Genomic DNA, 16,499 nt, shown 5'->3' on the forward strand with positions numbered 1-16,499 from the left:
CTGCTACCAATCTAGCACGGCAGATGGTGGCAGTGGTGGTCAGCGCCAATGCTGCACAGAAGCAGTTGGCCATCCAATGCAGATAGAGGATGAATTATCTCATCCGTGCAGCCAGGGTATGGCAACCATCTCATCACTCTAAACTCTCACACTCACAAGGTCATCACACATTCACTGGCATCTCACTCACTGCCAGCTCAAGGGACATCACCACCCATTCTCACACACACCCCCTCACATGTCCATCAGGCCTCGAGGATGAAAATCCAGCCCATGGGCTTTTCTACCTACATGTCCAAACTAACCAGTTTGCTTTACATTAAAGACAATATACCTGGTGCACCAGGTAGTCCAATAAGGCCAGGAGGACCTGGGAAGCCATCAGTTCCTTTGGGACCAGGAATTCCAGGAGCACCTGTAAGATGAGAAAACAAAATGTGGTTAACCTCCACATATTTGATTGGTCCATTGTGTTTTTAAGCTTGTACCGATGAGACATCAAAAACTGGAAAAAATAGGTACCACCAGAAATGTGGTCCGAAAAAATAGACACATCCCAGCAAATCCATTCTGCCCTAAAAATAGCAACACTACTTCTATTTCAGTCACTGATATTGCTGTTCCAGCCACTTAGGATGGAACTTGAAAGGACTTAAATAAGGAACAGTCAATTAACAGAAAATCAGAAATGCTAGTCTGTGGAATAAATGTCACTGACCTAGTAATCCAGAGGCCCAGGCTAATGCTTTGGGAACATGTGTTCAAATCCCACCACAGCAGCTGGTGAAATTTTAATTCAATTAATAAATCTGGAATATAAAGCTAGTCTCAGTAATGGTGGCCATGAAACTATCATTGATTGTTCTAAAAACCCACCTGGTTCACTAATGTCCTTTAGGGAAGGAAATCTGCCGCCCTTACCTGGTCTGGCCTACATGTGACTCCAGACCCACAGCAACATGGTTGACTCTTAACTGTCCTCTGAAATGGCTGAGCAAGCCATTCAATTCAAGGATGATTAGGGATGGGCAACAAATGTTGGCCTTGCCAGCGACACCCACATCCCATGAAGAATTTTTTTTAAAATGAGGCTGTGCTCAGGAGTATTATCTTCTTAGCAACTGGCTATCAACTGATCGAAAATACGGCTGTCTTTAAAAACATCAACAGCAAGGAAACAGCTTAGATAATTGAGGGGGGGGGGAAAAGATAATTTCGTTGACAGTCTGAGCTGGACTCAACCCAGACCAGTAACTTAGCCTCAACCAATGGGTAAAAATTCTATATGTTCCACATAGGAACCATGCACCACCACAACCTTCTTCAGAGGAGGGGGAGCGCGACAGCACATTTTTGTTAATTGTAGCTTGTGAATAGGACTGAGATTAGTGCTTAGAAAAGTTTACATTCATTCATAACTTGCTAGTTGGATCCTAAGGCCGCAGAGAATTGAAGAAGTCGCATTCAGAATGGATCAAGCTGGATTTGGCAATTAATGGTCAACTCCTCTGTGTTATAAACAAAAGGTCCAACCAATGACACCACCTAGGAGAGCGTTCCACGGGCAAGGAAACTGACGAATGAAGCTATTGGAATTTTTGGTCCGATACAGATGATGCTGAGGTGCAGCAACTGTCATGTTCCCGCTGGAAACACTGAGGCCAGGCTGAAACACTACAAACTCTTGTGGTGCTGCCCTGGTCATTAACCTTGTTGCCTCATCTCTCCAATGTTGTTGAATGTGATGTTGCCTGAAATAAATTATTTCCCCAATGCTAAATGATAGTCAATAGATGAAAGATCCTGGCAGAGTTAGATATTCATCACAGAAGATTGCCAAGACTTCTGAAATGCATTTCCATGCAGTAATAGGTGATTCCTAAGGAATAGGAGGAGAAGGCCATTCCGCCCCTTGAGCCTGCTCCACCATTCAATAAGATCATGGCTGATCTGATTGTGGCCTTAACTCCACTTTCCCTGTCTGTCCCCACTAAAGGCTCCCTTATCAATTAAAACTCTGGGGAGAATTTTCTCCCCGTCAGGGGGGGTTGGACGGCAGCGGACACGGGTGGGCGCGTAGCCGATTGCCACCTGCGATTGGCTGCACGCTGCCATTTTACGTGGGCGGGCCAATTAAGGCCCGCCCAGCGTGACGCGCACCCAGAAGCGCTGTGCGCTCCCTGTGTGGGTGGGGGGAGTAGGCTGAGTCAGGGCCTGCGCTCTTTCACACATGCGCGAAAGAGCGCAGAAATCTCCCTGAGGCAAAGAGCTGCCTCAGGGAGATCAGTTTTATTGTTGAAAATTTTAATAAAGAAAAAAAAAAATTTAAGACATGTTCCCTCATGATAGTGTCACATGAGCTGGGACATGTCAATGAATTTTATTATAAATTTTTATTAAACTTTAAAAACCTTCATGAAACCTCATCCCGCCCGTGGATGAGGTTTCATGATAAATGCAAAGGCCGCCTGGGCTCTTTGCCTGCCCCCCGCCAACCTTAAGGTTGGATGGGAAGCTCAGTTCATTAGTTTAATTACTGTTTAAATGGCCTTAATAGACCTTTAACAGTTTGGCGGGCGCACAGCTGACTCCGGTGCGCACCCGTTGAACTCAAGATCTGAATGATGCGCAGTGACGTCGGGATGCATGCCCGATGTCACCATGCGCCATTTTACGCTTCGGCGAGCAGGCCCCATCCCTGCTCTCCGACCCAAAGATTTTGCCCTCTGTCCAACTCAGCATTGAATATATACAGGATAAAAGAGCGCGAGGAGAGTGGAGACACAGGATAAAAGAGCACGAGGAGAGCGGAGACACGGGATAAAAGAGCACGAGGAGAGCGGAGACACAGGATAAAAGAGTGCGAGGAGAGCAGAAACACAGGATAAAAGAGCACGAGGAGAGCGGAGACACAGGATAAAAGAGCGCGAGGAGAGCGGAGACACAGGATAAAAGAGCGCGAGGAGAGCGGAGACACAGGATAAAAGAGCGCGAGGAGAGCGGAGACACAGGATAAAAGAGCACGAGGAGAGCGGAAACACAGGATAAAAGAGAGCGGAGACACAGGATAAAAGAGCATGAGGAGAGCGGAGACACGGGATAAAAGAGCACAAGGAGAGCGGAGACACAGGATAAAAGAGAGCGGAGACACGGGATAAAAGAGTGCGAGGAGAGCAGAAACACAGGATAAAAGAGCACCAGGAGAGCAGAAACACAGGATAAAAGAGCACGAGGAGAGCAGGGACTCAGGATAAAAGAGCACAAGGAGAGCGGAGACACAGGATAAAAGAGCACCAGGACAGCAGAAACACAGGATAAAAGAGCACGAGGAGAGCGGAGACACGGGATAAAAGAGCACGAGGAGAGCGGAGACACGGGATAAAAGAGCACGAGGAGAGCGGAGACACAGGATAAAAGAGTGCGAGGAGAGCAGAAACACAGGATAAAAGAGCACGAGGAGAGCGGAGACACAGGATAAAAGAGCACGAGGAGAGCGGAGACACGGGATAAAAGAGTGCGAGGAGAGCAGAAACACAGGATAAAAGAGCACGAGGAGAGCGGAGACACAGGATAAAAGAGCACGAGGAGAGCGGAGACACAGGATAAAAGAACGCGAGGAGAGCGGAGACACAGGATAAAAGAGCGCGAGGAGAGCAGAGACACAGGATAAAAGAGCACGAGTAGAGCGGAGACACAGGATAAAAGAGCGCGAGGAGAGCGGAGACACAGGATAAAAGAGCGCGAGGAGAGCGGAGACACAGCAGGAAAGCTGTGACCTGATTGGTTAGTAGGAAATCTGCACCAAATTTGTAAAAAAAACACTGCAAAGGTAATTAATAAATTAATTAACTAAGTAGAGATGGCTGGGTAGGTGATGTGCTGTAGCTGTATGATGTGGGAGCTGGCAGATCCCATTGCAAACCGCAGTGACCATATCTGCAGCAAGTGTTGGTTGCTGGAGGAACTCCGGCTCAGAATTGATGAGCTAGAGTCCGAGCTCTGGACGCTGCAACATGTCTGGGAGGGGGAGAGTTACCTGGACGCTTTGTTTCAGGAGGCGGTCACACCTGGTAGATTAAGTACCTCAAATTCGGTCAGTGGTCAGGGTCAGCAGGGTATGACTGCAAGTGAGGCAGGTAGAGGGATCCTGTGTTTAGGAACAGAGGAGCCTCAGCTCTTGACCTTGTCCAACAGGTACAAGGTACTTGCTCCCTGTGTGGATGAGGAACAGGGCCGTAGGGAGGATGAGCCAGCTGACCATGGCACCGTGGCACAGGAGGCCATTCAAGAGGGGGGAGCAAAAAGACAAGTGGTAGTTATAGGGGATTCTATAATTAGGGGAATTGATAGCATCCTTTGTAAGCAGGATCGAGAGTCCCGCATGGTATGTTGCCTGCCCGGTGCCAGGGTGAGGGACATCTCTGACCAGCTTGAAAGGATTTTGGAGAGGGAGGGGGAGGATCCAGTTGTTGTGGTCCACGTCAGGACAAATAGCATAGGTAAGACTAGGAAAGAGGACCTGTTTGGGGATTATCAGGAACTAGGAGCTAAATTAAAGAACAGGTCCTCAAGGGTTATAATCTCCGGTTTACTACCCAAGCCACATGCAAATTGGCATAGGGACGCGAGAATAAGGGAAGTAAACATGTGGCTAAAGGAGTGGTGTGGGAAAGAGGGGTTCCATTTCATGGGGCACTGGCATCAGTATTGGAACAGGAGGGATCTGTACCGTTGGGACAGTCTCTACCTGAACCGATCTGGGACCAATTTTCTAGTGAAAAGGGTAAATAGGGTGGTCAACAGGACTTTAAACTAGAAAGTTGGGGGGGAAGGGGAGGGTAAAACTCGAAGAAGTATGACTAATGGGAAACAAAGCAGCAGGTTAGCATGTGTGGGGGGGTGGATTCAATTTCATAGAAAATTATGAAAAAACTGAAAAGAAAGGAGAGCCCAGGAGAGGCTATTAAAGTCTCCACACAAAATAGGACAGAGTGTTTGGAAAGGGCTAGGAATCTAACTTCAAGCACATCAGATAAAGGGATGATAATGAGAAGGGGGATGGAAAATACAGGACTGAAGGTGTTGTATCTGAATGCACGCAGTATACGAAATAAGGTAAATGAGCTTGTGGCGCAGATTGAAATTGGCAGGTATGATGTGGTGGGCATCGCGGAGACATGGCTGCAGGGGGATCAGGAGCTAAATATCCAAGGATACACATCCTATTGAAAAGATAGGCAGGTTGGCAGAGGGGGTGGGGTTGCTTTGTTAATGAGAAATGAAATTAAATCGATAGCAAGAAACGACGTAGGGTCAGATGATGTAGAATCTGTGTGGGTAGAGTTGAGGAACCGCAAAGGTAAAAAAACCATAATGGGAGTTATGTACAGGCCTCCGAACAGCAGTCAGGAAGTGGGGCACAAGATACACCAGGAGATAGAAAAGGCATGTAAGAAAGGCAAGGTTACAGTGATCATGGGGGATTTTAATATGCAGGTAGACGGGGAAAATCAGGTTGGTAGTGGATCCCAAGAAAAGGAATTTGTGGAATGTCTATGAGATGGCTTTTTGGAGCAGCTTGTGGTGGAACCCACTAGGGAACAGGCAATTCTAGATGTAGTGATGTGTAATGAGGCAGATTTGATAAGGGAGCTTAAGGTGAAGGAACCCTTAGGAGGAAGTCACCATAATATGATAGAATTTACCCTGCAATTTGAGAGGAAGAAGCTGGAATCAGATGTAACGGTATTACAGTTGAATAAAGGTAACTACAGAGGCATGAGGGAGGAACTGGCCAGAATTGACTGGGAGATGAGCCTAGCAGGAAAGACAGTGAAACAGCAATGGCAGGAGTTTCTGGGAGTAATTTGGGAGACACAGCAAAAATTCATCCCTAGGAAGAAGAAGCATACTAAAGGGAGGACGAGGCAACCATGGCTGACAAGGGAAGTCAGGGACAGCATAAAAGCTAAAGAGAAAGCATACAATGCGGCGAAGAGCAGTGGGAAACCAGGGGATTGGGAAGCCTACAAAGACCAACAGAGGACAACTAAAAAAGAAATAAGGAGGGAGAAGATTAATTATGAGGGTAAACTAGCCAGTAATATAAAAGAAGATTGCAAGAATTTTTTTTAGATATATAAAGGGTAAGAGAGAGGCAAAAGTTTGCGGATGATACAAAGATAGGTGGAGGGACAGGTAGTATTGAGGTGGCGGGGAGGCTGCAGAAGGATTTAGACAGGTTGGGAGAATGGGCAAAGAAGTGGCAGATGGAATACAACGTGGGCAAGTGTGAGGTCATGCACTTTGGTAGGAAGAATAGAGGCGTAGACTATTTTCTAAATGGGGAGAGAATTCAGAAATCTGGAGTGCAAAGGGACTTGGGAGTCCTAGTGGTCCAGGATTCTCTTAAGGTTAACTTGCAGGTTGAGTTGGTAGTTAAGAAGGCAAATGCGATGTTGGCATTTATTTCGAGAGGACTAGAATATAAAAGCAGGGATGTGCTGCTGAGGCTTTATAAGGCTCTGGTCAGGCCACAGTTAGAATATTGTGAGCAATTTTGGGCCCCGTATCTCAGGAAGGATGTGCTGGCCCTGGAGAGGGTCCACAGGAGGTTCACGAGAATGATCCCAGGAATGAAACATATGAGGAACGTTTGAGATCTCTGGGTCTACACTTGATGGAGTTTAGAAGGATGAGGTGGGATCTGATTGAAACTTACAGAATACTGAAAGGCCTGGATAGAGTGGACGTGGGGAAGATGTTTCCGTTAGTAGGAGAGACCAGGACCCGAGGGCACAGCCTCAGAGTAAAGGGAAGACCTTTTAGAACAGAGATGAGGAGAAACTTCTTTAGCCAGAGAGTGGTGAATCTATGGAATTCATTGCCACAGAAGGCTGTGGAGGCCAGGTCAATGAGTGTATTTAAGACTGAGATAGATAGGTTCTTGATTGGTAAGGGGATCAAAGGTTACGGGGAGAAGGCGGGAGAATGGGGTTGAGAAACTTATCAGCCATGATTGAATGGTGGAGCAGACTCGATGGGCCGAATGGCCTAATTTCTGCTCCTATGTCTTATGGTTTTATATTCAATGACCCAGCCTCCACTGCTCTCTGTGGAAGAGAATTCCAAAGGCTAACGGCCCTCTGAGAGAAGAAATTCCTCCTCATCGCCATCTTACATGGGAAACCCCTTATTTTTAAACTGTGCCCCCTTAGTTCTAGATTCCCTCACCAAGAGGAAACATTCTCCCAGCATCTACCCTGTCAAGCCCCCTCAGAATCATATCTTTCAATAAGATCACCTCTCATTCTTCTAAACCCCAATGAGTAAAGGCCCAATGTGCTCAATCTTTCCTCATAAGACAACCCTTTCATTCCAGAAATCAGCCCAGTGAAACTTCTCTAAATTGTTTCCAAAGCAAATATGTGTCCCTCCCTAAGTAAGGAAACAGGAACTGTACACCATATACCAGATGCGCTCTCACCAATGCCCTGTGCAGTTGTAGGAAGACTTCCCTACTTTTATACTTCATCCCCCTTGCAAAAAGGGCCAATATTTCATTTGCCTTCCTAATTAATTGCTGTACCTGCATGTTAATGTTTTGTGATCCATGTACAAGGACACCCAGGCACCTTTGTACTGCAGCATTCTGCAGTGTCTCCTCATTTAAATAATACCTTGCTTTTCTATTCTTCCTGTCAAACTGGACAACCTCATATTTTTCCACATTATATGCCATCTGCTAAATTTTTGCCCATCCACTTAACCTATTTACATCTATTTGCAGACTCTTTGGGCTGTATCTTCCAGTTGGCGAGCGGGGGGCGGGCGGGGCCCGCTCGCCAACATGTAAAATGACATGGGGTGGTGTCGGGCGGGCATCCCGACATCACCCCACGTCATTTACATTCTCAGGTCAGTGGGCGCACAGTCAAGTTGGCTGCACGCCTGCTGATCTGTCAACGGCCTATTAAGGCCATTAAAAAAGTAATCGAAATCATTAATGGACCTGTCCGTCCAACCTTAAAGCGCGCCCATGTAATTGGCCCACCCACGTAAAATGGTGGTACGCCCCCAATTGGGGGCACCGATCAGGAACCCGCCCGCCTGCATCCGCTCCCGCATATCTCCTGTGATGGGTTGGGGGGGGGATGGGAATGTTGCCCTTTGTATCCTCCTCACAACTTGCTTTCCTATCTGTCCTTGTATCATCAGCAAATTTAGCTACAATATAGTTGGCCCCTTCATCCAAGCCATTAACATAAATCGTAAATAGTTGCGGCCCCAGTACTGATCTCTTGTCACTCCACTAGTTACAGTTTGCCAAGCTGAAAATGACCCATTTATCTCAACTTTATTTCCTGTTAGTTAGCCAATCCTCCATCCATGCTAATATATCACCCCAAACAGCTTGAGCTCTTTTTTGTGGCACCTTATCGAATGCCTTCTGGAAATCCAAATTCTCTACGTCTACTGGTTCCTCTTTATAGACTCTGCTTGTTACATAAGAACTCTAATAAATTTGTCAAACATGATTTTCTTTTCACAAAATCATGTTGACTCTGCCTGATTGTATTTTCATTTTCTAAATGCTGGACTCTAGCATTTTCCCAAGACAACTATAGTTTCCTGTTTTCTGTCTCCCTCCTTTTTTGAATAGTGGTGTTACATTTGAGGTTTCTAATTCGTTGGGACCTTTCCAGAATCTAGGAAATTTTGGAAGATTCCAAACAATACATCCAATATCTCTACAGCCACTTCTTTTAAGGTCCTAGGATGCAGGCCATCAGGTCCAGGGGACTTGTCAGCCTTTAGACCCATTAGTTTTCCTAGCGTTAACTCTCTGTTTTTATATTTCTTGCTAGTTTTCTCTCCTACTCTAATTTCTCCCTGTTTTTTAGTCATCTTTTGCTCGTTTCTAACATTTTTCCAATCTTCTGGGTTACCACTAATCTTTGCAGTGTTGTACATCTTTTCTTTTAATTTGATACCATCCTTAATTTCCTTAGTTAGCTACAGATGTTGCATCCTTCTCGTCAAATCATTCTTTCTCAATGGAATATATCTTAGTTGAGAGTTATGAACTATCTCCTTAAATGTCTGCCACTGCTTCGCTACCGTCTTACATTTTAAACTATTTTCCCATTCCACGTTAGCCAACTTTAACTTCACACCCTTGTAATTGCCTTTATTTAAGAATTTCGCACTCTCAAATGGGATGTGAAATTCTATCATGTTATGATCATTCTTACCTACAGGATCCTTTACTATGAGGCCATAATTAATCCTGTCTCATTACACACTACCAGGCATAAAATAGCTTGTTCCCTGGTTGGTTCCAGAATATATATAGAAACTGTCCCAAATATACTCTATGAACTCATCCTCCAGGCTACCTTTGACAATTTGATTTGTCTAATCTATTTGCAGATTAAAATTGCCCACGATTATTGTAGTATCTTTCTCAAAGTTCCCATTACTTCTTAATTTATACTCTGTCCGACAGTGTAGCTACTGTCAGTGGGCCTATAAACCACCCACACCAGTGACTTCTTTCCTTTGCTATTTCTTACCTCACCCAAACTGATTCTACATTTTGATCCTCCGAACCAAGATCATTTTGCACTGCTATACTGATCTCATCCTTTATTACAGGAGCTACCTCACCTCCTGCTCTTTTCTTCTTATCCTTCCGAAACGTCAAATACCCTTGAATATTCAGGCCCCAGCTGTAGTCACGTTGCCACCACGTCTGTGTAATGGTTATCATATCATACTCCTTTGTTTCTAAATATACCATCCATTCATTCACCTTGTTATGAAGGCCGCAGGCATTCAGACCACTTTTCCCTCCTCTGATCTTATTTGCTGGTGCACTCTCATGTTTGTATGTTCTGTCCCTTCCTGTCACACTTTGGCTATCATTTATTTCCTGCAGCTTGACCTTGCACTATTGCCTTGTCCTTTCTCTTTAACTTTCCAAAAATCCCCTCATGTGAATTCTACCCCACCATTATTTAGTTGAAAGCCTTCTCTACAGTCCTAGTTGTACGATTCATCAGTACCCTGGTCCCATTGTGGTTAATGTGAAGGCTGCCTCAAAGGTATAGTCCTGTCTTTCCCCAGTACTAGTACCAATGCCCCATGAATCGAAACCCATTTCTCCCACATTAATCTCAGAGCCACGCATTCAACTCTCTGATCTTATTTGCCCCATGCCAATTTGCTCATGGCTATTTCTTATGAGCTTATAATTTTATTTGTTTTTGACAACTTACTCAAGAACCTGAATCTGCAGCCATCTACAGATCATATGCCAACTTTTCCTCCAGCCCAGCTGACGATATTTTAGTTGAATCGCGAGCTGATTAATTGTTTTAATTTTTAAACATCAAATGTCAAATACCTTTGGAAAATAGTTTTTAAAAAAAAGCTAGGACTTACCTGGGAATCCTGATTGACCAAGATCACCTTTCGGACCAGGCGCGCCAGGCAAACCAGGAAGACCAGGGCCACCCGGAATACCCTTGCTTCCAGGGCTACCTGGGAAACCAGGAGAGCCTGGGTCACCCTAGATTAAAAAAGAATGAGAGTGTGAGAAAATAGACCAAGGAGACAAAGACATCGATTAATATCTGTATTCAAGAATACCATGTTTCAGCAAAATAGATCCAACTTTAAAGCAGGTATGTTGGACTGTTCATCACTAAGATTATAGGTCGCACACAACAAAGGCTGAAATTTTCATTGCATGCCAATTTGAACTTAGACCAGTCAGTTTAACTTTGGTGATGGGGAAACCTCTAGAAACAATAATTTGGGATAAAATTAATAGTCACATGGACAAATGCAGGTTAATTAATGAAAGCCAGCTATGGATGTTTTCTGGGCAAACCGTTTTTAAGTAACTTGCTGGAGTTTTTTGATGAGGTAACAGAGAGGGTTGATGAGGGTAATGCTGTTGATGTGGTGTACATGGACTTCCAAAAGGCATTTGATACAGTGGTGCACAACAGACTTGAGTGCAAAGTTATAGCTCATGGAATAAAAGGGACAGTAGCAACATGCATACAAAGTTGACTGAGTGACAAAGAAACAGAGAGTAGTGGTTAATGGATGTTTTTTGTGCTGGAGGAAGGGTTGTAATGGAATTCCCCAGGGGTCAATGTTGAGATCCTTGCTTTTCCTGATATCTATTAATGACCTAGACCTTGGTGTACAAGGCACAATTTCAGATTTGCAGATGATATGAAACTTGGAAGCTTTGTGAACTATGAGGAGGATAGTGTAGAACTTCAAAAGAACATAGGCAAGTTAGTGGAGTGGGCAGATGGGTGGCAGGAAGTTCAATGCAGAGACATGTGAAGTGATTAATTTTGATAGGAAGAACATGGAGAGACAATGTAAAATAAAGGGTACAATTCTAGACGGGATGCAGGACTACTGCGACCTGGCTGTAAATGTGCATAAGTCCTTGAAGATGGCAGGACAGGTTGAGAGGGTGGTTAATAAAGCATACATTATCCTAGGCTTTATTAATAGGGGCATAGGGTACAAGAGCAAGGAGGTTATATTGAACTTCTTTAGGACACTAATTAGGCCTCAGCTGGAGTGTTGCATCCAGTTCTGGGCACCACACTTTACGAAGGAAATGAAGGCATTGGAGAGAGTGCAGCAAAGATTTGTGGGAATGGTTCCAGGGATGAGGAACTTCAGTTATGAAGATAGACTAGGGAAGTTGGAACTGTTTTCCTTGGAGAAAAGAAGGCTGAGAGGAGATTTGAGAGAGGTATTCAAAATCATGAGGCGTCTGGACAGAGCAGATAGAGAAAAACTGTTCACTCATGAAAGGATCAAGAACGAGAGGGCTCAGATTTAAAATAATTTGCAAAAGAAGGAAGAACAATATGAGAAGAATCTTTTTCATGTCGCGAGTGGTTAAGGTCTGGAGTGTACTGAGAGTGTGGTGGAGGCAGGTTCAATTGAAGCATTTAAAAGGGAATTAGGCTGTCACCTGAAAAGGAAAAATGTATAGGGTTACAGGGGGAATGGTATTAAGTGAATTACTCATTGGGCGAGCAGGTGCAGATACAAAAGGCAGAATGGCCACCTAGCGCGCAGTACAATTCAACAATATAGCAAAATTATATACGTTGCCCTTCTAAACATGTATAGTTTCTGGAAAGAGCATTTTGAATTAGACTAAAGTGCTTTCGGTTCTAAGTCTGTAAGATGATAATAACGGGAGCATTTGGAGGTTAAGAATGAAGTGTACCATAAAGCAGGCTTATCATCATAAAATTAAATCATATCAGCTAATTGATGTACCTTTTCTGAATACTGCCACCATGATAAATTTTCACCTACCCTGCAGTACGGTTATTAAAAATAAACTTCCTTACATAACTAACAGATAAATTCAAGAATTTATAAATAAAATTATGGACTTGCCCATAAACTCTACGTTCCAATTTCCAGTCACTCCCATCATGCCTTAACCCTGCTAGCAGCCAACACCAAACCCACTTATGCCCCTAGTCTCCAGGACCCAGCCAAATCAGTCCAAAGGCTCTGCATGCAGAAGGCCTCAGTAACAGCAGCTGTGAATTCCTTTTTGCATCCAGTTTTAGCTCAAGCTGCTCTGTACTCTCCTGCTTACTCAATCCTGTGACCCTTAGCTGTGGCTAGCTCCCAGGCTTTGGCTCCCTCCCTCCTATAGCTTTGGTTTCTGGAAGAGTAATTAAGAGAGAAAGATGGGCAGCAACAGATAACAGACAAGAGAGTAACAGAGATAGAAACACAGAGAACATTGAGAAGAGGAAAGTAACAAAAAGCGGCAGATTAAGAGAGAAATACAATGAGAAAGCAATAGTACAGTGATCAAGTAAAGAGATCTATAAATCAGAAAAACCAGAGGCTTGAAATTTGGGGAAGCCTGCTCCAACCACAAGAAGTGTAGTGCAGCAGAATATCCAGCTCTCCATGAGGCCTGCTGTAGACCTGTCCCAGAATGAACAGGCTGCGCAACAGCTCATTAATACAAAGGATGGTAAGCTGGCACCATTAAGGGTTCATCAACAACGTCTGCCCAAGAGAGGCCCAGAAACATTGGGCAGGATTTTACCGTCGGCAAGGCCCACTCACCAAGGCGTAAAAGGAAGCGGGATGATGTTGGGCGGAGTCCCCGACGTCACCCCGCCCCCATTTAAATTTTCAGGAAGGCAGGGGCGCAGCAAAATCAGCTGCGGGCCCGCCGACCTGTCAATGGCCACTTGAGGCCATTGACCGGATCAATTAAGCAATTAAAGGACCTGCCCGTCCAACCTTAAGGTTGGCGGGCAGGCCAGGAGTCCCGGTGGCAAATAGAGAAAACATGAAACCTCATCCACAGGCGGGATGAGGTTTCAGGTCGGGTTTTAAACATTTTAATAAAGTTGTTATGGAAATTTTGAACATGTCCCAACTCACATGAGGGGACATGTAAGGGAATTTTTTTTCTCTATTTTTAATATTTTTAAAAGTAGAGGCAATCTCCCTGAGGCTGCACTTAACCTTTCGTGCGCACTCTTGATTTTAGGGATTCCCCCCTGCCTACACAGGGAGCGCATAACGCTTCCCTGCGGATGTCACAGTGGGCGGGCCCCCACATAAAATGGCGGCGCAGCCCCGATCGCCGGCGGCGATCAGGTCTGCGCCCGCTCACGATTGGATCAGCTCCGCCCGCCCGACGAACAGAAATTTCAGCCCATTAAGTGGTGCTCTGCTACTCTGACACAGCTCAGGTGGCCCAGCATTTCACAGCCTCTTGCTTTGTTTAAAAAGGGAGTGAGGGATAGACCGAATAATTACAGGCCTGTCAGTCTGACATTGGTGGGCAAATTATTGGAATCAATTCTGAGGGACAAAATAAACTGTCACTTAGAAGGCATGGATTAATCAAGGTCAGTCAGCATGAATTTGTTAAGGGGAGGTTGTGTCTGACTAATTTAACTGAATTTATTTCAGGAAGTAACAAGGAGGATTGATGAGGCTAGTGCAGATCGTATGACCTACGTAGATTTTAGCAAAGCTTTTGGCAAGGTCCCGCATAGCAGACTGGTTAAAAAAAAAGGCCATGTGATCAAGGGGAATGTGGCGAGCTGGATACAAAACTGGCTCAGTAGCAGGAAACAAAGGGTAATTGTTGATGGGTGTTTTTATGACTCAAAGGCTGTTTCCAGTGGGGTTCCGCAGGGCTCAGTATTAAGTCCCCTGCTTTTTCTGCTATATATTAATGTTTTGGACGTAAACGTAGGGGGAATAATCAAGTGGTTTTCAGACCCTCAAATTTGCCATGCTCTAAGTGAATTAGCCCTACTCCTACTGAAAATAATTGAACTCTCGCACATTGCCACCATGGGGAGAATTTTCTCCCCGTCAGGCGGGCTGGGCGGGAGCACAGCCGATAGCCACACGTGATCGGCTGCACGCCACCATTTTATGTGGGCAACGCGCACCTGGAAGTGCTCAGCACTACTCAGCAGGGGGGGTGGGGGGAGAATCATGGCCTGCGCTGTTTCGCGCACACGCGCAAAAGAGCACGGAAATCTCCCTGAGGCACGGAGCTGCCTCAGGAAGATTAATTTGACTGTGAAGAATTGAAAAAAAGAATTAAAAAAATTATTCAGACATGTCACCTCTTGTGACGGTGTCTCATGAGCTGGGACATGTCTATGAATTTTAATAAAAATATTTTATTAAAGTTGTAAACCCTTCATGAAACCTCATCCCGCCCGTGGATGAGGTTCCATGAAAAATGTGAAGGCCGCCTGGGCTCTTTCCCTGCCCATCAACCTTAAGGTTGGACGGGCAGCCCTGACAAGTACTTCAATTATTTGAGGCCTTTGACAGTTCGGCGGGCGCACACCAGAGTTGGCTACGGACCCGCCAAACTGAAGGTCGGAATGATGGGCGGCGACCAGAAGATTCGGCCCCATATCTTGCTGATTTCAGAACAGTTACTAGCCCTGCTGCCATTCTTCAAAACTGCTTGCAAATACTTGTCTTTTTTTGTTAGGTTTTAGAGAACAAAAATAGGCTACGGTCTACTTCTGATCTCACAAAAATTTCTTTCTTTTATTCTGCGGAAGGTGGTAATTCGTGTTGTGCTCCAGTTCCATGAATATTGGCTAGGCTTGGAAATCCTGCCTCAGTAGGTATTAGAGGTAATGGCACTGGACTAGTAAGCCAGAGGCTGGTGTGCAGGGGACATATGTGCAAATCCCACCATAGCAAATGGCGGAATTGAAATTCAATTGATAAACTGAATTTAAAAAGAAAATCTGGAATTGAAAGGTTGTCTCTAATAGAGACCACGGGCAGCATTTTCCCCCCCCAACGGCGGGGGTTGTGCTGGTGCAGGTGGGCGGATTTCCGATCGGCCGCCATTTTACGTGGGCGGGCCAATTAAGGCCCGCCCACCATGACATCTGCCCGGAAGTGCTGTGCACTCCGTGTGCAGGTGGACGGGGCGATTTCCTCAGCCGGGAGTGCGCTCTTCCACGCATGTGTGCGAAAGAGCGCACAGATCTCTCTGAGGCAAAGTGCTGCCTCAGGGAGACTGGCTCAGGTTTGAAAACTTTATTGAAGGGAGAAAAAAATATTCCTGACACGTCCCCTCATGTGATACTGTCACATGAGCAGGGACATGTCAATTACTTTTATTTAAAAATTTTATATACATTTTAAAGCCCTTGTGAAACCTCGTCCCGTCCGTGGATGAGGTTTCATGTTTTTTCTGAAGGCCGCTTGGGCTCTTCGCCTGCCCGCCAACCTTAAGGTTAGACGGGCAGGTCCGTTAATTGGGTTAATTACTTTTTTTAAAAAAGGCCTTAAGTGGCCGAACTGAAAATCTATATGCTGTGCGGTGACATCGGGACGCATGAACGTCATTTTACATGCCAAAGGCAACCACCCGCCTGCTCCTGCCAAAATTTTACGAGTGGCATGGGGGCAATTGAAGCCTTAGTGGCCACTTAATGGCCTTCTTCAGTCACCGTTGGATTTTACCTGCAGTGGGAGAGACCCGCGCCGTGTGTGCAGCCCAGCATGGCGGTCAGGAAAGGGTCAGGCCGGGACAGCAATGGAAGGGTCGGGTTTGGCCATGGAGGAGTCTTGGGCAGCTTGTGTGTTTCGGCTTTGGGGTGGGCAGTGGGTGCCATCAGGAACTGGGCTGAAACCCTTTTGCAGTAATTATGGTTTTGTTAAATGTTGGACTGTGCCCTTAAGAGTAGTCCTGTGATGTAAGATCACGATCTGTATAAACCAATGTGTTAGCAGGGTGGGCTACCTCCACAGTCAGTGCAGAGATAGAGATAGAGTGGAAAGCACACGTGTAGTTGCTGGTGGTTCTATTGTACATAAACCCAATGTTTCCACTAAGAAAGTTGTCTGCAGATCAACTCTATTACAAATAGGTGACAAGGCCACAATACAACACCTTTATTTAACTCATGATT

The 16,499-nt window shown here is 45.3% G+C and overlaps 1 protein-coding gene across 1 annotated transcript in view; it reads right to left on the minus strand.

The window, feature by feature from the left end:
* Positions 1-16,499, minus strand: part of col4a5 (collagen, type IV, alpha 5 (Alport syndrome)) — a 260,823-nt gene that overhangs the window by 48,556 nt on the left and 195,768 nt on the right. Inside the window, exons 39-40 of the mRNA XM_078547577.1 lie at positions 10,447-10,573; positions 335-415 (exon numbers count right to left, since the gene is read on the minus strand). Of these exons, the coding sequence (XP_078403703.1) occupies positions 335-415; positions 10,447-10,573 (208 nt within the window). The remainder of the gene's footprint in view (positions 1-334; positions 416-10,446; positions 10,574-16,499) is intronic.

The sequence above is a fragment of the Cetorhinus maximus genome, chromosome 8 (genome assembly GCF_964194155.1).
Source record: "Cetorhinus maximus chromosome 8, sCetMax3.hap1.1, whole genome shotgun sequence".
Taxonomy (NCBI): Eukaryota; Metazoa; Chordata; class Chondrichthyes; order Lamniformes; family Cetorhinidae; genus Cetorhinus; species Cetorhinus maximus.